Raw genomic sequence first — 21,782 nt, 5'->3', positions numbered from 1 at the left:
AAATCTGCTGCTGGTAACACTCCACATGGGACAGGATCCAGCACTACAGAGGCGGCATTGGATTATGCGGCTCTTGCACCCTACTACAGCTCCAACTTTAAAAGTAGTCCCTCTTCATTGCACTCTGTTTGATGCCGTGGGATGGGTCAGCAAGCTCAGACTACCTGGCTGCGACCTACTGGATTGCATTCATGGTACCAAACTTTCATCTAGAGTTTGCAAGCAGAACATTTTTCTTCATATAAACTGATGCAGGATACAAGTAGGAAAGGGGCTATGCCCTTCTGACAGATTTTTGTGAATATAAGGCTAGTGTAGTAGTGCTAAGAGCTGAAAAGATGAAATTCACATCACTATGGGATGACGCTAAAGCTGTCTACTAGAGACCAAGATTAAAAACCTGTTTTCCTTCAAGCACCTAATGCCTGAAATCCTGTTTCATGAGGAAACTGTAGACCAGCACTAACAGAAGTTAAGTGAGTTTTGTTGTATCATTACTGTTTATATACTTATGCTAATGTTCATTTGCTAGGAAAGGTTAATTAGCAAAAGTGTGCAATCCTGTTTGTAGCACTCTGTATATCCTAGGTTGCTTTTTTTTTGCCTAATGCTAAGTAATTGTATACACAGCATTCTTATTTAGTATGACCACATTAATATGCTATTATTTATTTTATTTTTTTTCTTGATTTGCGGCAAAGTAGCCACATTGATAAAAGCAATACACAGCAACAACTTCAGTTGCTATTTAGCCTTATTTTTAGCGTTGGTTTTTTTTTTTTGTATTTTATTATTGTTTATTTCATTTATTTTTTGCTTACTTTCTGTTAGGTTACTTAGGGGGTTGGGATTTACTGTTTTAGGGTTGGGGTTTTATGTTTTCATTTTTTTTTATTGAAGTTATATTTTATTGTAATATAATTTAGATGGGATTTTTTTCAGGGTCAACAATGTTTGCAACACATCATGACAAATATGTGTGGTGCAGTTTATTGCACCAAAATACCTATTTGCCATAACTGCTAATAAAGTTAAACAGTCCCCTATATTTATGATGTCATCCAAACCAGGGGGAGGCCTAGGTTATGCATGTGCAGCCAGTAAGGGGCGAGAAGGTTGTTCATTTGCAGATGAAAACATGAGCATGAATCATATGATCACTCTTTAAAATAAGAAGTGGACCTTACTGCATACTGTGTCCAGGCTGCTGCAGCTTTCATAGTACACTCCAATTTTTACAAAAGCTGCTTACATAGTATGCATCGAGTTTGTACAATATGTGTTTTTTTCTGTAAAATATTACATAGTCATTTTGATTTCTTTATTAAAATCTGTCAGGTCTTTCAGAAAATGCAGCATAGTGAAAGTTCTTGAATACTGTATATGGAATCAGTAGAATAATTTGCTGTTTTTTTTTCCTGTAAAATAATAATTATTATTATTACAGGTACTTACATAGCTTCCTCAATTTATGTGGCACTTTACATATATAATGTACATTCACATTAATCCCTGCCCTTGAGGAGCTTACAATCTAAGTTTGCTAACTCACATTCATACATACACATACTAGGGCCAATTTAGACCGGAGCCAATTAACCTACCAGCATGTCTTTGGAGTGTAGGAGGAAACTGGAGTACCCTGGATGAAACCCGCACAAGCACAGGGAGAACATGCAAACTCCAGGCAGGTAATGCCATGGTTGGGATTTGAACTGACAACCCTAGTGCTGCTAGGCAGAACTGTAAACCACAGCCACTGTGCTGTAAAATAAATACACTATAATGTTGATTTCTAGGTTAAAAACTGACTGATGTCTCCTTGTGAAACTGGGGGTTAGTAAAAGTGATGCATTACTGTCCATAAATGTACTGCAATGTTGATTTCTTGATTATTAAAATGCCCCATGTCACCGTGTAAAACTTGAGCCTGGTAAAAGCTGCCCTACAGACAAACATACCTTGCCTCTCTCTTTGAAATAGAGGCTTAAAGAGGAAGTAAACCTTCTCTTTTTACTTGAAGCTACAGGCAAGCCTATAATAAGGCTTACCTGTAGGTACTGTGAATATCTCCTAAACTTGCACTATTTAGATATTCAGAGTGCATGCAGCCGATGACATCATTGGCGCATGCGCTCTGAAGGTCCGTCTTGCCGTGCCGGACCTTCAGAGCCCATGCCACTCACAGTGCCGGAGCCAGCGAACCCATAAGTAACACCCGGGAAGATGTCAACCATTTTAGCGGTGTGCGGGCACCAATGAGACAGCTTTATTCTAAGGTAAGGATTTCATAATGAGCTAGTATGCGATGCAAACTACCCTATTATGCCTTTGTCTTACAGGATTTTTTTTCCACCCAGGTTACACTGTCATTTTAATTTCCTGAATTTGAACCTGGTTGGTCTCTCATTGTGGAAATGCGGCGTAGTACAAAATGCTTAAATATTTTGCATGGAATTAACACTATATATATATATATATACACATATCTTTTTTTCTTTGAAATAGTATACTTTAATTTTGATTTCTTGATCAAAAGCCTGCCTGATGTCTCCTTGTGTATAGGCAGCATTGGTGGTGCGCGATCAACGGTGTAGGAATGAAATCTTTTAGTCTTATGGGCCATACACACTATAAGATTTTCTGAAGACTTTTTCCTTTAGACTTACCAAAACCATATAATATGAGGTCAAACCTAAACACTTTCAATTTGTATGCAATCTGGCAGGCCCTTGCACTACATAGAAAAGGTAATCTGAAGGAAATCTAACCACAAAAGTTGGATAGTGTGTATCCAACTTAAACTGCGCAATGCCAAATGTTGATTTTTATTCTGACAACGATCCAGACTTGTGGCCACCTGTGGGATGTTTGGAGTTTTATTCAGTGGGGGCTGTTTGCCCCCTGTGTTCTGTTCCGGCTCTCTACCTCTGAGTGTTCGCGGAAAGCAGCCCCCCCAGGTTCGTGGCACCATTAATACTAGTCACAACCTAAAGCCCCGTACACACGTACCGATTGTCAGCCGTAAATGTTCGGCCAACGTCCGATCGGCCGATTGTCGGCTTGTTAGTATGATGCTTCCGACAACCGACTGCGACTTTTCGGCCGAACAAAATCTGGTCTGCATGCTATAAAACTTTTGTTGGCCGTCACCAGAACGGCCGATTGTTCGTCAGTCAGTACAGATTTCGGCCGACAAAAGCCAGATGAGCAAGACTGGGCATGCTCAGAGAAGAAAAAACACACGGAAAGTTAACCATCACATGACATCACTTCTGAAGTTGGTTGTTGTTGGCCGACAAAATTCGTGTGCAGTCTTGAGCACTTTTCAACCAACACGACAGCACTGGACAAAAGACGGCCGATCGTTTGGCTGACAATCGGTACGTGTGTATGGGGCTTTAGTAGATGATCTATGCCTCTTCAGCTTCTTTCGAGGGAAGAAACAATGCATAAGCATGCCTAAAATGAATGGCTGCTATGCACTTTTGAAGAGAGGAAAAAGGCTGCATTAGAAGACCATTCAAATATCTGATTAATGAACATGAAGAGGCGCATTAGCAGGCATAAAATAAATGTTTGCTATGCACGCATTACCACTGGATAAAATAATCATGTGCAGCACCCTAAACAACCTAAAACAGCTCTTCTTCAAGTTATAATGAATAAGATGGGTGCGCTGATGATGCTGTATTTAGGACAAGCGATAATGTAAAAGTTAACCGGTTGCCGACCGCCGCACGACTATATACTGCGGCGGTCAGCCCCGGCCAGGCAGAGTGACGTATCGGTACGTCACTCGCCTGTCACTGACTTGCGAGCCTATCGCGGGCGGGCGCGCGCCCGCCGCGGCTCGTTCACAGACAAGTCAGTGCGTGTGACCGGCGGACTCGATGTCCGCCAGTCACACTGCGATCGCTCCTGTGAAGGGAGAAAGACATAGCGGCTTGTGTAAACAAGCTGCCTGTCAGTTCTCCCTGTGTAAAAGTGAAGATCTGTCCGTTCTACTATGTAGAACGGTTGATCTTTGCTTTTACACCAATAGGAATGTCCCTGCACAGTTAGAATCACGCCCCTAGGACACACTTAACCCCTCCCTGTCCAATAAAGTTAACCCCTTCCCTGCCAGTGTCATTTTTGCAGTAACAGTGCATATGTATAGCACTGATTACTGCAGTAATGTCACTGGTACCCCCAAAAGTGTCAAAAATGTCAGTCAAGGGTCTGATCTGTCCGCCGCAATGTCGCAGTACCGAAAAAAAAAATCGCAGATCGCCGCCATTAAGCGTTAAAAAAAAAAACACCAAAAATGACAAAAATCTTTCCCTTTGTTAGTAAACGCGATAACTTTTGCGCAAACCAATCAAAATACGCTTTTTGCGATTTTTTTTACCAAACATAGGTAGCATAAAACAAATTGGCCGAAAAATGTTAAAAAATTTTGATTTTTACTTTTTTTTGGGGGGAATTTCATATAAAAAAATGTGAAAAATATTGTTATTTTTGCAAAATTTACGCTCTTTTTTTGTTTATAGCGCGTGATCAAAAAATCGCACAGGTGATCAAATACCACCAAAAGAAAGCTCCGTTTGTGGGAAAAAAAGGACGTCAAATTAGTTTAGGTACAGCGTCGCACGACCGCGCAATTGTCCGTTAAAGTCACGCAGTAAAAAATCGCAAAAAAACCCCTGGTCCTTTAGCAGCCAAATCCTCCGGGGCTTAAGTGGTTAATGCTAATACGCATGCTAAATATCTGATGCCAGAATTTGGTGTCCCATTCCTTTGCAAGAACTGTAAACCTCAAACCTGGTTTGCCTCAAACCCATGACTGCAACGAACTTGAACCATATCCCTAGAGGTGAATAAAGACCTTGATCACAGGATCACCTAGTATTTTTTTTTATTGAAAACTGCAGATTTAATAGGAGTGAAAACAACTTTTTGAATGTCATTAACAGGTTAAAGCTAATGTGAGATTTTAGTGACTGTGTTTATGTGTTTTTCAGATATAATCACAGTAATCAATATAATGAAAATTATATTAAGATTTATTAGACTTTGGCAAATCTAGCCGATAGTCTTACAGAATATATGAATTTAACAGGATTTACAATACACTCTACAAATAAAGTCATACATAAAATATGCATAAAAGTGGCTAGTGCACACGTAAGTTGTATGCCACTCACCATTCATCCCTGTGTTTAAAATCAATAAATCAAATCTTTTAAATATAATTTTTTTTTTAATGCTTGCTGGTAATGATTTGTAACTGGCTCATAAAGCTTAGAGTGGCTCTAGTCATTAAACTACGGGGTCTAATTAAAAAAAAAATGTTTGAATGTCTCAAGCATTCACATAGCTCTCACGAATAGCCCCTGTATTTTGCCTATTATGTTTATTTCCTATACTGGTCAGTTCCATCTAGTGGCCAAAATGTGGTATTTTGGTGAAATATCTCAATCCAGAAATTATTCAATTATGGCTACTAGATAGAACTGACCAGCAAAATACATGTTTTTTTCGTAGTTCTTTAAAATAAATAAACCACTATTAGACAATCACCTGAGCGTTTAATATTCTAGGTATTTATGAAAAGGTTGATAATTTGTAGATGACAGTTCTATAGAAGTATTCATACAATAAATATATACTCATTCTGTATACTCATTCTTAGTGCTAAGAAAGATGTTGTAATTGGGTAAAACAATTGTCTTTGCCAGGGGTTTCCAAACCTTTTAGTATGAGGGCTATAAAAAATCCCCATCAGAGTAACCCTTACATCAGAGTTCACTTCAGGGTCCCACATTACATAAAAGGGTATTGAAGCATTAACCATAGGAAGCCTCTGGTGACCATAATCCTCAATCTGAGTGGATATGCCTCTAACCCTAGTTGTGGTTTGGAAAAAACTGTAGCGGGCTGCATGTGACCTGCAGACCACAGCTTGGAAACACCAGGTCTAGGCTAAATAAAAAAAGAAGTGAAAAAACAAACACTAGCTAAAAAAACAATAAGCAAGAACTTAACTGTAAAAGTAAAGCCGGATACACACTATACAACTTTTGTTGGTAGATTTCAATTAGATTTACCTTCAACTATGTAGTGCAAGGGCCTGTCTGATTGCATACAAATTGAAAGCGTTTAGGTCTGTCCTCATCTTATATGGTTTTGGTAAGTCTAAAGCCTCTTACACACGCAACTAATTTCCGCTGACCGGTCGTCCGTCTTTTGTCCAGAGTGGTGTCTGTTGGTTGGAATGTGCTCTAGACTGCACACAAATTTTCCCGCACGACAGAATTCTACTTCAGAAGTGATGTCATGTGTTGGATTGCTTTCTTTGTGTTCTTTCATCTCTGAGCATGCCTAGTCTTGCTCATAAGATTTTTCCCCATCGAAATCTGTACTAATGAGACGAAAATCGGACGTGTTTTGACGGTCGTCAAAAATTATATAGCCTGCACACCAGGATTTTTTCGGCCAAAAAGTCGGAGTCGGTTGTCGGAAGCATCATACTAACAAGCCGAAAAAAACGGCAGATCGGTCGTCGGACGAAATTTCCCGGCCGAATTTCTACTTGTGTGTATGGGGCTTAAAGGAAAAAATCTAAAGACAGTTGTATAGTGTGTATGCAGCTTAAGGCAGGATACACACTATACAACTTTTGTTGTTAGATTTCCTTTAGATTTACCTTCAACTATGTAGTACAAAGGCCTGCCTGATTGCATACAAATTTAAAATGTTTAGGTCTGTCCTCATATTATATGGTTTTGGTAAATCTAAAGGAAAACATCTAAAGAAAATTGTATAGTGTGTTTCCAGCTTAATTCCCTTTTTTAAGACCTTTTAATACCAATTTAAAGAGAAAGTATAGTGTATTTTTCAGTGAGCACATATTTTGAGCTACTGAAGTGTTTACTTTGTGTGATGTAACAGATTTTATACATATTTGTTTTTCCTAATTTTATATTAAATGTAAAGATGTGTAAATTAGCCACTGGAGGCAGATAATCTACTTTTCAAAATTCTGTTAACTGCTAAAGACATGTTGAAATCATGTAGCCACATAGTAAGTATATTATTTTAATAAGTTGGTTTGTTCATTGGATTTTTGACTGTCCTTTCAATTAGCAAGGTGAATGTCATGAAACATGAAAACTTTGTTTGCTTTGAATACACAACCATGTTCAGGGAAAATAAAATAAAAAAATGACTGGGCGATTGAAATGAATACAATGTATTCTTTTTTTTTTTTTTTTTTTTACTAATGTCAGTGAACATTCACTTTGCTACGTGAACCGCTCTTTGACCTCTTTGGCATTAACCCAAGGCATTGCTCTAGCTGGGAATTCAAAGTAAAAATTATTAACTCTGAGCATTTTTCCAGTTAACCCTTTTAACATTGAATTCCCGATTCAAGAAGCAATTGAGATTTCCACCAGGAATTCTGGATGGATGAGTGTCATTCAGAATGGTCAATGGACTCCTGATGTCTTTAAACAGGAACAAGGCTCTTCAGCACTAGCAGCAGCTCAGGAAAAACTTTTTTATACTGTTTCATACTCATTTTATACTAAATCCTAACTTCACGGGCAGTTGTCAGCTCACATACAGAATAAAGTTCTGTTTAATGATACAACAAAAGAACAGAGCACCTTGTCTTTGTGATGTACATAGATTTGTTTGACAAATCAATCAATAAAATCCTATTCACAAAATGGTGTTTAAAACCTGGTTATCACATAAAACAATCCTAGACCAGAAGAAAAGTCTGAGTGCTAGTGTGACGATTTTATAATTGGTGGATGTAGAGTAAAAAGCCTTTAGGCCTCCCAGATCTTGGCACCTATTGGATCTGATGACGGGGGAGTGTCCCCAGTCTTTTGATTTGACAGTGGACAGAGAATGACAGCTCTTTCTACTGGCCTAGGATGATTTTATGTGACAGGCATGTTTTATGCATATATTTGTGGATTTGATTTTATTGATTCCTTTCTCAACTATAACTATGTACTTCACAAGGGCAAAGTGCTCTAGTCTTGTGTTCTAAAATCTCCATAAAGAGGACCTATCACCTGCACGATGCTATCACATGGGGCTTCTCAGACCTGGCCTCCATGTACATAAGTTTACATGAATACCGCTAGGGAGTACATGTATGCATAAACAACAACTTTGTAAAACATATTCGCTATTGTCTCACATGCCAGAATAAGAGGAAAAATTCTAGGGCCATTATTTATAACTAATTTCAAATGGATGAGCTGTAAAGGATCTTAAAATGTTGCCTATAGATACATTTTGAATATCTTAATTTTTCACTGCTTTGCTATTTTACACGCAACTTTACATACACTATATTGTCAAAAGTATTGGGACGCCTGCCTTTACACGCACATGAACTTTAATAGCATCTCAGTTTTAGCCCATAGTGTTTAATATTGAGTTGGCCCACCCTTTACAGCTATAAAAGCTTCAACTCGTCTGGGAAGGCTGTCCACAAGGTTTAAGAGTGGGTCTATGGGAAAGTTTGACAATTCTTCCAGAAGCGCATTTGTGAAGTCGGGCACTGATGTTGGACGAGAAGGCCTGGCTCGCAGTTGCTGCACTTATTCATCCTAAAGGTGTTCTATTGGGTTAAGGTCAGGATTCTGTGCAGGTCAATCAAGTTCCTCCACCCCAAACTCGCTCATCCATGCCTTTATGGATACTAGAGAAAGGAAAAAGACATCTATATAGTAAAAATACAGTATAGAGACATTCACCCTTCTTTTTCCATGTCTTTATGGACCTTGCTTTGTCCACTGGTGTGCAGTCATGATGGAGGGGAAGGGGCCATCCCCAAACTGTTCCCACAAAGTTGGGAGCATGAAATTGACAAAAATGTCTTGGCATGCTGATGTCTTAAGAGTTCCCTTCACTGGAACTAAGGGGCCAAGCCCAACCCCTGAAAAACAACCCTGCACCATAATCCCTCCTTCACCAAATGATTTAGAACAGTGCACAAAGCAAGGTCCATAAAGACATGGATGAGTGAGTTTGGGATGGAGGAACTTGACTAGCTTGCACAGAGTCCTGTTGGGATAAATTAGAGCGGAGACTGCGAGCCAGGCCTTCTTGTCCAACATCAGTGCATAACCTCACAAATACGCTTCTGGAATAATGGTGAAACATTCCTATAGACACACTCCTAAACCTTGTGGACAGCCTTCCTAGAAGAGTTGAAGCTGTTAAAGGGTGGGCCAACTCAACATTGAACCCTACCTACTAAGACTGGGATGCCATCAAAGTTCATGTGCATGTAAAGGCAGGTGTCACAATACTTTTGACAAGTGTATAGTGTATTTTGTATCTATTTATTCACATAGTCCTATTTTTTATATTTAAAAAAAGAACAATTAAATATGTGAATTTTGTGTTTTATTTGTACTAAAACTGGTTTTAGTGTATTTTTAGTGTTTAGTGTATCTTTGATTGAAAACATTGGCTTGAAAAAAAAAAAAAAACTTGTACAAATATCAGGTGACATAAAAATGTGCAACTATCACCTTTTTATTCTATACATTCTCTGCTTTTAGAAAATTATATACTGTTTTATAGGTTTAAGTATTTTTCAGTTATTATTTTGTTTTGGACTTACATGGTGAAACTGAACCAAAAACACAAAGTAAATGAAACATTTGTAATCCACATGTATATTGTCTGAATTGGTATGGCTTTCCAGAAGCAGTGCTTCTGTTTTTCTTAAGTAATTATTTGACACATCATTTCTGAATATTCTGTGGATGCTAGTCCCTAAATGCTAGGTAAAAAAATAGTATGAGTCTTTATATTTATTTGAATGGTTAACATTAATATACACAACTTATGACCAATGGGTTAAAAAAAAAAAAAAAATATATATATATATATATATATATATATATATATATATATATATGGTTTTTATAGTGTCAGGAGTACCGCTTAATTCCACAATAATAGGGCCAACATATTGTAATAGGGCCAACATATTGTGGTTTTTACTGCATTATCGGGGCCTGTGTCAGTTGGCTTTTGGTTGCATACAAGTGTATGGGATTGCAAAACCCACTTGAAGAAGGTCAAAAAGGAGGTGAACTGCATGCCGAATGTACCTGTCAGTGAATTCTGTAAGATCTCAGAAGTGTTTTACACTGTTGTCTAAATGATTACATTGATAACATTGACACAAGTCCAAAGCCATATGACATAAGTCCCTAATATGCATTTGCTTGCAGATCTCCTTTGAAATGTAATTTACTACTAATGTGTCAACTGTTTGGCACCAATATGATTTTTCAATAAGGCATTGCAAAATGTGATTTTAATGTGCGAAGTGTAGTAAATCATAGCAGCCAATTCTTCAGTATACTGAAGTCATATCAGTAAATGATGATTGTAATTGAGTCCTATAGATTTCTGCACCATAATCTGGTATCTCCGCTGGTACTGATTGGACCATCAGGAAGAACTTAGAGGCTATGTATGGCTTGAGTGAAACACAGTAATGTGTACAATAGAGTGCGGATACATGCTTTAAATAAGTTCTCTTTAAGAGTCGGTTCACACTAAGGTGACACGACTCCTTGCTACTTCGGGGGCGACTTGTGCATTACCATGCACCATGACTTCGGAGCGACTTGCAGGGACTTCACATAATGGAAGTCTATGCAAGTCGCTCCGAGGTCGCCCCGAAGTAGTACAGGACCCTTTTTCTAAGTCGGAGCGACTTGTGTCGCTCCAATTAGAACGGGTCCTGTAGCGGTCAATGGACCGCGAGGGAGCACGACTTGTCAGGCTGACAAGTCGCCTGACAAGTCGCGCTAGTGTGGACCGGCCCCAACACCATTGTTCAAACAAAAGAATGTATAGAGAAGATACAACAAGTTTTACAAGGGTCTCATATTTAAGGCCTTAAATTGATAAATCATTTCTGCAATTAAAAACAAAGTCATATATCTGACAAAGATATATCTGTATTTAGAAGTGCTAAAGTGGAAAAAATTGCATTAGCATTGTTATGATTCGTATGAAAGTTGTATGGTTCCTAATTTTAAGTAGTGACTCGACGGAGAAGCCTCCAGTAGCAGAACAGTTCTTCAATCCCTGGGCTGCATATTAGGGTGCAGGCATTCATTTTAGACATTGTGGGGGGGGGGGGGGACTTACTAAAACTGGAGAGTGAAAAATCTAGTGCAACTCTGTATAGACACCAATCAGCTTCTAGGTTTTAATGCCAACGCTATATTAAACATGCTGAAGTTTGAAGCTGGCTACCATTCACAGCTCCACCAGATTCTGAATGCTTTCGTTTTAGTAAATTCCCCCCATTCAGTCTTAACTGATGCTTTAAAGCTCAGAATCTGAGACCAAAGGATAGAGAATGGCTTCTTCACAAGGGCTTTATAGTTAGGCAGGTACAAAAATGACATATCATATCATATTAAATCTAATATATATGTGCAGGACACCCATCCATACCTATTTTGCCCTTCAGAGTGCCTCAATACGTTTGTAACCCAGGGTGGTTAATATGGAAAATGCGACTCCAGCTTTAGAACTGAAAGCCATTATTTGCATAGTAAGTGCACTAGGTTCAGGAGGACAAATAAAGGTATGTACAGGCATCATTTGGTAATTGCTTTTAACTTATTAGGCTGGCTTTGCTGAGATATTTGACTGGTCTATTTTAAATGTTATAAAATAACATTCCAAATGTTATAAATTAAGTGTAATAAATACAAATATAATTGTGTGTCCAAGCAAAAGCTAAACTTACAGGTGTATCAATAATGTCTGTATTATCTTCATTCTCTAGAGTACAAAACCAGAAGTGCAATGCCATCTATGCCACAGACACTAGCTTCCTAAAAAATAAGTTTGTTGCTACTATGGTTTTTTTCATGGATGGGCTATTTTCAACATTGCCATGAGTACTCTCTCTCTAGTTAGAAATGTTGGTGCTCTTTACACATTCATTGGAGCTCTCTTTATTATTAATGGATGGAAAGCTTCAAAACAAGCAGTGACGGTGTTGGAAGCACAGCTCTGCTAATATTGTCAATGTAGCTTTATCCCTTAGTGGTGCTTTTGCACAGTAAACATCAGTTTGGCTCACATCATTGGCATTTCATTAAAAGGATTTGGGTTATCATTAGCCTTTTTAAAGTGTCAGGACATGTCCTTCTTTAATTCTTATCTTGGTATATTCTTTCAAACATTTTATAATAAATAACACTGTGCTTTTGCTATTGCATATGAACTATTTATGGCAGTTGAAAATGGTGAACATAGAATGTTCACTATGACAAAAACTTCTCAACTACTTCATAAAGGTCTGCATTAGAAGAAAGTCCTTCAAAGTCTAGTAAAGTAGTGTCAATATTAAAGTTGAAGAAGTCATCGTCGTCCAAATCTTTTTCATACTTTTCATCTATTTCATTTTCTGCCGGTTGATCTTGCCCCTCAGAAATACTGCTTTCTGATGTGGGAATTATGACAATACGCGGAATTGTGGCATGAATGATCCAATCCAATCCTCGATTAACATCAAGTCCATTTACTTTTTGGTTGTTTGTCATATGATTCTTGACAATTGATTCAAAACCAATGGGATAGGTAACGGCATTCAGTGAATTTGATAGAAAAAAATCCTTTCCATTTCCTTTCTCCGATTTTCTTGATGGGTCCTCCAATGAGCGTAATGCAGGCAAAACCTATTAAAATGAAAAATAACATAAACTATATTTATATACGTAGGTAATTTTATATTTTAAAATGCATTTCTAAATCTCAAAACTTTAAACTTCTACAAACTAGGAAACAAATTTTATGATATTCTCTGTGTGTTATGAGGTTATTATCAGTAGTTTAACCACCTCAGTAACGCTGTATCGTAACATTCCCTCTAAGATGTTTGTTAAAATACATGCTAAACAGTCAGGCATCGGGTTAGGATTCCTTTTTAACCAGTTGCAGACCTAGAGAGTACTTGTACCTAGTATGCCTTGTGCTTATGCCCCCACCCCTGCTAAAATCTGGCTCCCAAGCTATGTCTCAGGAGACATTGCAGCAACTCTTGTATGAGTGAAGCTTGTAAACAATGTTTAGAATCTTTGTTATTAAATATACTATAGTAACTATATTATTGTTACAGGGGGTTTAGTGCTGGTTCACACTACCGCGGCACGACTTCGGGGGCGACCTGTGAAGTCGTGTGCACCGCGACTTCGGCGCAACTTGCACGGACTTCATATAATGAATGTCAATGCAAGTCGCTCTGATGTCGTCCCGAAGTAGTACAGGAACTACTTTCTAAGTCGGAGCGACTTGAGTCGCTCCTATTAGAACGGTTCCTGTAGCACTGCATGGACCACGACTTGTCACCGGTAGTGTGAATGGGCACTTAGACCAGTGTGTTTAGACTAGCTCCTTTAAGTGTATATCAAAGTTGATCTGCACTTAATATAAGTTCAAAAATAAAACCGTACAAGTGAAAATTTTTTTTTACCTATGTAACTCATAATAGACCCTTATTCAACCACTTCAACACTGTACACATTTACCCTCTTCCTGCCCAGGCCAGTTTTCAGCATGCACCACTGTACCCAAATAAAAAGTTTATAATTTTTTTTGTAGACAGCTAGAGCTCCTACATGGTATTTAATCACCATTAACTGGTTAATTAAATTCACTGAAAATTTTAACAAAAAAGTTTTTGTTAAATTCTGTTATAACATTTTGCAATGAAATAATCTTTCTTCATAAACTTATGCTTAAATGTATCATGCTACATTTCTTTGGTAAAAATAACCTAAATCAGTGTATATTTTTTTAGCCTGTGTAAAAGTTATAGAGTCTACAAACTATTCTATATATATTTGAAAATCGATTAATCCTGATGTAGTGTCTACCTATCTAATTTCTTGAGGCTCTAAAATGCCAGGACAGTACAAACACCCTCCAAATTACCTTTTTGGAAAGTATACAGCCCAAGGTATTTAGGAAGAGGCTAGTTTTTTAAAGTTGTAATATTTTTTTCTCACTTTTTTGGGAAAATTAAGAATTTATATAATTTTTCTTCCCACAAAGTTGTCATTTTAACACATTATTTCTCATACACATCATAGGCATACTTATAATTACACCTCAAAATACAATCTACTATGCCTCCCAAGTATAGGGATTAGACATGTGTGAGACTTTTTCAAAGCCTAGGTGCATAGGCCCAATTTTGGAAAGCAAGCATTCCAAGGTATTTTCTAAACGGCATAGTGAGTCTTTTAAAAATGTAATTTTTGGCCAACTGTAGCATGGGATTTTTGGACTAAGGGCCATCCTTCCGTGAAAGGTATCTCGGTCTTTTACAACTTACTGCAAATGAAAACAACCTTTGTGAAAACCCCACAAATGTTTACACGGGAGAGGGACCTGAACTTAATGTTCACCACCGATCAGTGGATCAGAGCCATCCGTAATAATTTAAAATATACCTGGTGCGCAAACTACTGGGAGTCAGCTCAAAAATTCCACCAGAGGTGGTATCTTACGCCACATCTGATTGCCAAATTCTCTAAAAATAATTCCGCCCAATGTTTGGAGACATTGGTCATGTCATGCCATGTCATGGTCATGCCTACATGTCAGAGGTTTTTGGACGGCCGTTTTCCGATTGATTGCGAATGTTACCAGTAACCTACTCAGGAAGAACCCTGCCCTTGCTATTTTGAGCATAGGAAGAGAATCGATTCATTGTTCCATTAGACCTGTTACCATGCAGATTTTGTTTGCGGCCAGAGCTGTCCTGATGAGAAAATGGAAATCTGTTGAGGTCCCTGTAATTAATGAAGTTATTAGGTTACTTAGGGAAGTTTACATATACGAACATATTATGGCCCTCAAGGAGGGTTCTGTACACAAGATGTACCAATTTTGGAAACCCTGGCAGGAATTCACACATGACAAATGACAATTGTCTTCCCCGAATTGTCCACTAGAGTGCACTATTGCTTTAGTTCTATTGTCCTGAAATTCTTTTCTCTTATGTTTTGTAATGTTTCTAAGATATGTTGTGAAGTCCAATCAGTTTCATTCTTTAGCCACAGAAAACGACCTTTAAGATGTACTCATGACTTTGTCTGTTATTAGCTGGATTGTACCAATGTTTTTTCTTGTATTATTGCTCAACTGTTTGTACACTCTGGCTTGTTCTTTTTATAAAACTCAATAAAAATTATTTAGTAAAAAAAGATTTAATTTTTGTCAAAAGTTTTCGGAAAATGCAGGAAAGTAAATGAAAATGTATTTTTTTACATGGTTGTCAATTAATAAAAATATTTCTAACACACATCATATGCATATGCATATTTAGAATTATACCTCAAAACACTATTGTACTACTCCTCCCAAGTATGGCGATACCATATGCGTGAGACTTTTTTTTACAGCCTTGCCACATAGAGGGGCCCAACTTTCAAGGAGCATCTTTAGGCGTTCCAGGGGCATAAATTACACAGCCAGTTTCCTGACTACCGATCACATTTTTTAAGGTCCTGGAGCACCAGGACAGTTGAAACACCCATAAAATGATAACATTTTGGAAATAAGAAACTCCAAGGTATTTTTTAGGAGGCATGGTGAGTCTTCTGAAGACTTCATTTTTTGCCACAGGTTTTTGAAAAATACAGAAAGAAAATGAATATATTTTTTTCGTTTCAATATTTCTTTATTGTAGATTTTATAGAGATATTGAACAGTAATTCAAAGATGTATAGTGAAGTAACCATTAAGCAAAAAAGAGAAAAGAAGGGGGGGGCTAGAGGAGAAGGGGGTATTGGGGGGGGCAGGGGGGATCTGGTACAGTATAGAATATTACCTGGGTAAAGAAGACATGGAATAATCATAGATATTATTTGTTCACAAATGGTTGTGGGAGACATGGTATACATCAGATAGAGTAACACAACAATGTCCAGTAATAGGTAGTTTCAGGAAATAAAATTGTACTCAAATGGAAAAGGCATAGATTCTTTGGCTCGGTGGGAAATTAAAGAGGATATTGTGATAATGATCTGTATTTTAAAGTTGTAGGGTGCAAAGTGGGTGATGCATCCAGAAGTGCCAATGATGTGAGAACCTAACTTGTAGCAAATGTGCTTTGGCAAAGAAGTATTCATGTTGAGCATTTAACTTTAGGGTGTGGATCACATTACTGATGTCTGGTGAAGCTGGTATTTTGCAATTACCAGGAATGGAGAGTCTCGCAGCTATGAAAAAATGGGTGAGTAAGGTGGGAAGTTTATAGGACCAAGAATCCATGCTTATGTCCAACAGAGCCAGTTTAGGGTCAATAGGGATATTAATGCTGGTAACTGCAGAGATTACCTGGAATATTTGGGCCCAAAATGATTGTATGACAGGGCATTGCCACCAGATGTGGAGAAATGATCCTGAAGTTCCACATTGTCTCCAGCACAAGGGAGATTAGTTGGGATAGATTTCAGCATTTGTAGGAATTTCCAGGGAGTAATACAACAGGAATATTTTAAAGGGAGAGCTTTAGCATGTTGCCATTGCTTAAAAGTAGAAGAGAATGACTCTTCTTTTGTTACCAGGATGACAACAGCTTAGGTTTATCTAGTTGAGTTGGGGTAGGTAGCACGAGGTAAAAGGGGAGAAGTTCTTTGTGTAAATGTGGAGGAGATCTGAAGATGTCCAGGATAGAGTCTGTGAGGTCCGAGTTGCCGATTTGAACATTTCTCAGAGCATGATGGATTTGTACGTATTTAAAGAACGAGGAGTGTGATATAGTAAAAGACTAACACAGTCCCTGGAAGGAGTGATCTTGGAAGTAGAGTTATTCAATTGTAAGTGCTGTATTTCAGCAGATTCCCAGGAGCTTGTAAACATATCAGGTATAAGGGATTCCAAGGAGTTCTGAGGATTTTTTTGCAGGATTGTAATAGATAATCTACAAGATCAATCTATTAGGCGAGTCCAGACCTTGTTGGCCACTTTAACAAGAAGTGATTTTGAGGTTGAGGGTGAAGAATCATGGCTCAGAGAAAGAAAGATTTTAAGGTCATGCCCTAGAGCAGCTCTTTTGACTTGAATCCAGGATGGTGTAGAGTTGGAATTCCAAGTGTAGTTGGTTTACGACTGTGGCTTTATAGTATACTAGTGTGACATTGGGAGCACCCAAGCCTCTATGTTTAGTAGGTCAGAAAAGACTGGTGGATTTAATCTGGGGGCATTTGCTGCATCAGCTAAGCGTATTCAAAATGGATTGCAGTTTCTTCAGGTGAGCTAAAAGAAAGGGTACCGAAAGGACTTGGTACACATATAAGATTTGAGGTAATAAAAACATCTTAACTAAAGCAACACACCCTGCTCATGATGGAGATAAGGCTTGGAGGGAGGAACTAAGCTGAGTGAGTTTGGAAATAAATATAGAAAAATTATTACAGAGTAGTTTAGAGCCATGGGAAGATAACTGAATTCCCAAGTATTGTAGAGAAGATAAGGCAGCCCATTTTAAAGGTGCACGGTTGTGATGCTTAATGGAAGGTGCTAGGCAAACGGGGAGCATGTGGCATTTGCTATAGTTCAATATATATAAAGAAAGGGTGCCAAAATGATCAACTAATTGACAGAGGGGCGGTAGTGAGAAAGAGAATTACGTTGTCTGCTTAAAGGCCAATTTTGTGCTGTGTGTCGTCAACTTTTATTCCAGATAATAAAGGATTCGTGTAGATATGTTCAGCTAGTGGTTCCATAATGAGGGAAAAGATGATAGGGCAATCTTGCCTCTTTCCATTTGTGATAGAGAACGGAGCTAAGAGAAAACCTAAAGTCAAGGCCTTAGTGGTAGAACATGTATACAGGGTGGTAATGGCTGATTCGTCCCTAGAATCCGAACCTCTACAGCACTTCAGTCATGTATGTCCAATGTACTCTATCAAATGCTTTTTCAGCATCAAGAGAGATCAATAAGGAAGGTATGCTAGGATATTCAGCCCATTGGATAAGGTTGATGGAGCGTCGAGTACCATCTGACGTTTGGCGACCAGGGACGAACCTCACTCGATGAGGGTGGATAAGGGATGGTGTTAGTTGGGAAATGTGATTAGCTAAGATTTTTACATATTATTTTGTTTCAGAATTAAGGAGTGAGATTTAGAGAAAATTAGCAGGGTTATCCGAGGATTTATCTGGTTTGGGTATAGTCACAATGATGGATTGTAAAAATTCTTGGGGAGAGGAGGCACAATCTATAATACTGTTAGATGTCGTTTAAAAAGGGGCAGGACCCGAAACGTGTACACCTACCCACTGCTATCCCTTGCACAAGGTCTACACAGGACTGCACAGTGTATGAGGATACACCGCAGCTGCGGCTTGGGGATCGACTTCTCTGGCAGTTAGTACCCCTGGCTTGCAGCCTCCCATTCAAGTGCGTTGGTCATCGAGATCTCGGGCACCCCTGCTGTCCATCGCTTTTTTTGCCCATCATCTGCAGGCTTTATCATTCCATCGTTTCCTTGAATTGGATTTGATCATTTCTGATGAAGGAAGCCGTAATAGAGCTAATTTGCTGGAGGATAAGCCTAGAGTAGAGAGGGATTATACCCACTACTTTAAGGTTACAAGTGGCTCCTAATATCATTGATAATTCTGTCAGAACTACTTTCTTTCAGGATCTTCAGGGTTTCCTGTGCAGCAAATGTGTTGTACGCCGTAATAATTCCGTAAGGGACAGGAGGGTGTGCACGTTTAAATTTTAAGATCACTTGTAGAGTCTATAACATTGAGGCCTTTATTATGTGCTCATCCAAAAATTTGGTATATCTTTTGCAGTGCCCTTGCAGCCTACAATATGTAGTTCGTACCATCAGAACCATGGAAGTAAGGGTTAATGAACACTTAGGTATCATCAAATGAGGGTTACCCAACTATAGTGTGTCTAAACTCTATACCCAGTGCCATGGTAAGAAAACTGAAGGTACTATCACATTGGGCATAGACCATTTTTCTGCACATTGGAGAGGGAGTCATGTCCGACGTGAGATCTCTAAACTTGACACCTGTTGGATTTATGACCTCAAAAGTTATACTCCCTTTGGTTTGAATATTGAATGGGATACCAATTGTATTGTGAATAACAGTTGATGTCTGTATCACATTGGAATTCGTTTTGTTATTATTTTTTAATGATATTCTTTGTTTATATTTTTTACGGTTTATTCATTCATTGTCATTTTGCTTTGTATTTTTAATTGTAATATTGTTCAATATTCACTAGACAGCACTTCACTATGTGCCTGATTAGGTTTTATTGTTAGGTTTTAATTGGATTTAAATTCTTTTTTGAATTTTTTTTCCCTTTTTGTATTGTTTTATGTAACTTTTGTTCATGATTATTTATGTCAAATATGCACTCACTCCTCATATGTCGTTCCTGTCATATTTTTAACATGAATCGGAGGATTTTTGACCCGTTTCCTCCGTTTGGAATGCATACATGAATGAGTAGCATATTTCCACTTCTTTCCTTTGAAGCGCATTGTGAAGTGCAAGCAAGAAGGTTTTCTTCCGGTTCCGGTCATTTCAGTTTTTTTGCATTATTTATAGCACGCTTGCGATGGGTCGACATCGTCTATTGATGATGAAACGCGCAAGACAGAAATGACATGACGCAAGCATGCCATGGCCATCATTGTTTACAGATAGATATGCTTTTATCCGTTTATATATATGTAAGTGTCCTTCTTTGTTTTATCCAAATACATTGTTTAGAACTACTACACCATGTCAGTATTTTCACATTTCTGAGGTGTGTCCATTTACCTCCCGGCTGGGAGTGCAATAAGGATTTGGAGAGGAGGTGAACTGTGGCTTCAACTCAGATGACACTGTGAATTTCTGGTCCAGCCATAGATCGATTACGTTGACTTCTCTATAATTTCAGGGTCAACAAAATCTGGTAAGCAGGACCCCCTCCTTTTTCACAGTGGTGATTTGTGCTTCTAGGATTCATGACATTTGGTGTGGGGACTCTTCCAGATACAACTGATTTTTATATATGGACATTCCTTTATTGGACTGATCATTGTTATTAGTGGCGCTGCACCCTGCTGTTGATATATTGTTGTGGGTGTACAATCTTACCTATTGGTGCTGGCTGCCTATGTATTTTCTTTATTCCATTTTAAAACCGAGCACAGATATTATTTGTTCATCATTGCATTGAACATCCCACACTGGCCGTCAGGTGGCTTGCCTGCATCCATCCTGCTCCGGCTAACCACCACCCAGCCGCTGCCTCCCCCTGATCTGTGCTATGACAGTCTGTGGATTCCCCCTCATCTCCTCCACTGTGGTCCAAGACATCTATGTAAGTCTTAGCTAATGCTTAATAAATAAACTTTTAAAATTCATGGTTCAGCACCTTGGTCACTTGTTTATAGTACTGTTAAAGGTGTCAGTCAGGTAGGGAGCCAAACGATCATTAAATTGTCTATAATATTTGTTTACAAAGCCATTAGGGCCTGGAGATTTATGTAATGGGAGGTATTTATTAGCCTTAGATACTTCTGTTGGGGTAATCGGAGATGAGAGTTCTGCAAGTTGTGAGTCAGATATGGATGAAAGGTTAACCACTTAAGCCCCGGAGGATTTGGCTGCTCAAAGACCAGGCCCTATTTTGCGATTCGGCACTGCGTGACTTTAACGGACAATTGCGCAGTTATGCAACGCTGTACCCAAATGACATTTATGTCTTTTTTTCCCACAAACAGAGCTTTCTTTTGGTGGTATTTGATCACCTGTGCGATTTTTATTTTTTGCGCTATAAACAAAAAAAGAGCGACAATTTTGAAAAAATAACAGTATTTTTCACATTTTTTTTTTTATATAAAAATTCTCAAAAAAATGTAAAAAATCAAAAATTTTTAACATTTTTGCTACATATTTTTGGTAAAAAAATCGCAATAAGCGTATTTTGATTGGTTTGTGCAAAAGTTATTGCGTTTACTAACTACGGAAAAGATTTATGTAATTTATGTCATTTTTATTGTTTTTTATAACTAGTAATGGTGGCGATCTGCAATTTTTTTTGCGGAACTGTGAGATTGCGGCAGACAGATCGGACCCCTGACTGACATTTTTGACACTTTTGGGAGTACCAGTGACATTACTACAGTAATCAGTGCTATAAATATGCGCTGTTACTGTAAAAATGACACTGGCAGGGACGGGGTTAACTTTACTGGTGATCAAGAGGTTAAGTATGTCCCTAGGGGCGTGATTCTAACTATGGGGGGCGTGGCTTGTGATGTAATCACAGAGACATACGATCCTACATAGCAGGATTGCATAGCCTCTGTGATTACTTTAGTGAGACCACAAGCCGTCTGTCTTTCTCTCTCTCCTGCGGGAGATCGCGAGTGGCCGGCGGCCATCGGAGCCACCGGTCACACGCGCTGGCTCAGCAGGGAACGAAGCGGGGGCGCTACTACGTCGATCTCCCCCTACAGGCTCATGGGCGAGCGACGCAGTACAATGTTGCTTTGCCTGTAAGCAACTGAGTGCCGCAGTAAATTTACAGGAGGCGGTCGGCAAGTGGTTAATAGAGTCTAAGAACTGATGAAGTGCATCTGGGTTTAAAGGCGAGGAGGTGGGAGTGTCATGCAGATTATATAATCAGGAGTAAAATTGACAAAACTGGTTCACAATTTCTGAGGGGTTAAAGATTTTACAGTTGT

The 21,782-nt window shown here is 38.6% G+C and overlaps 1 protein-coding gene across 1 annotated transcript in view; it reads right to left on the bottom strand.

The window, feature by feature from the left end:
• Positions 1 to 12,164: 12,164 nt before the first annotated feature.
• LOC309563930 (melanopsin-B-like) overlaps positions 12,165 to 21,782 on the bottom strand; it is a 341,036-nt gene continuing 331,418 nt past the window's right edge. The window contains exon 10 of the mRNA XM_082268561.1: positions 12,165 to 12,737. Within this exon, the coding sequence (XP_082124687.1) occupies positions 12,324 to 12,737 (414 nt within the window). The 3' untranslated portion in view covers positions 12,165 to 12,323. The remainder of the gene's footprint in view (positions 12,738 to 21,782) is intronic.

This window comes from Pelophylax lessonae (assembly GCF_965119305.1).
Source record: "Pelophylax lessonae genome assembly, chromosome: 1".
Classification (NCBI taxonomy): domain Eukaryota; kingdom Metazoa; phylum Chordata; class Amphibia; order Anura; family Ranidae; genus Pelophylax; species Pelophylax lessonae.
Note: the sequence above shows the minus strand (reverse complement) of the source record. Positions and strands in the feature narration are given on the sequence as shown.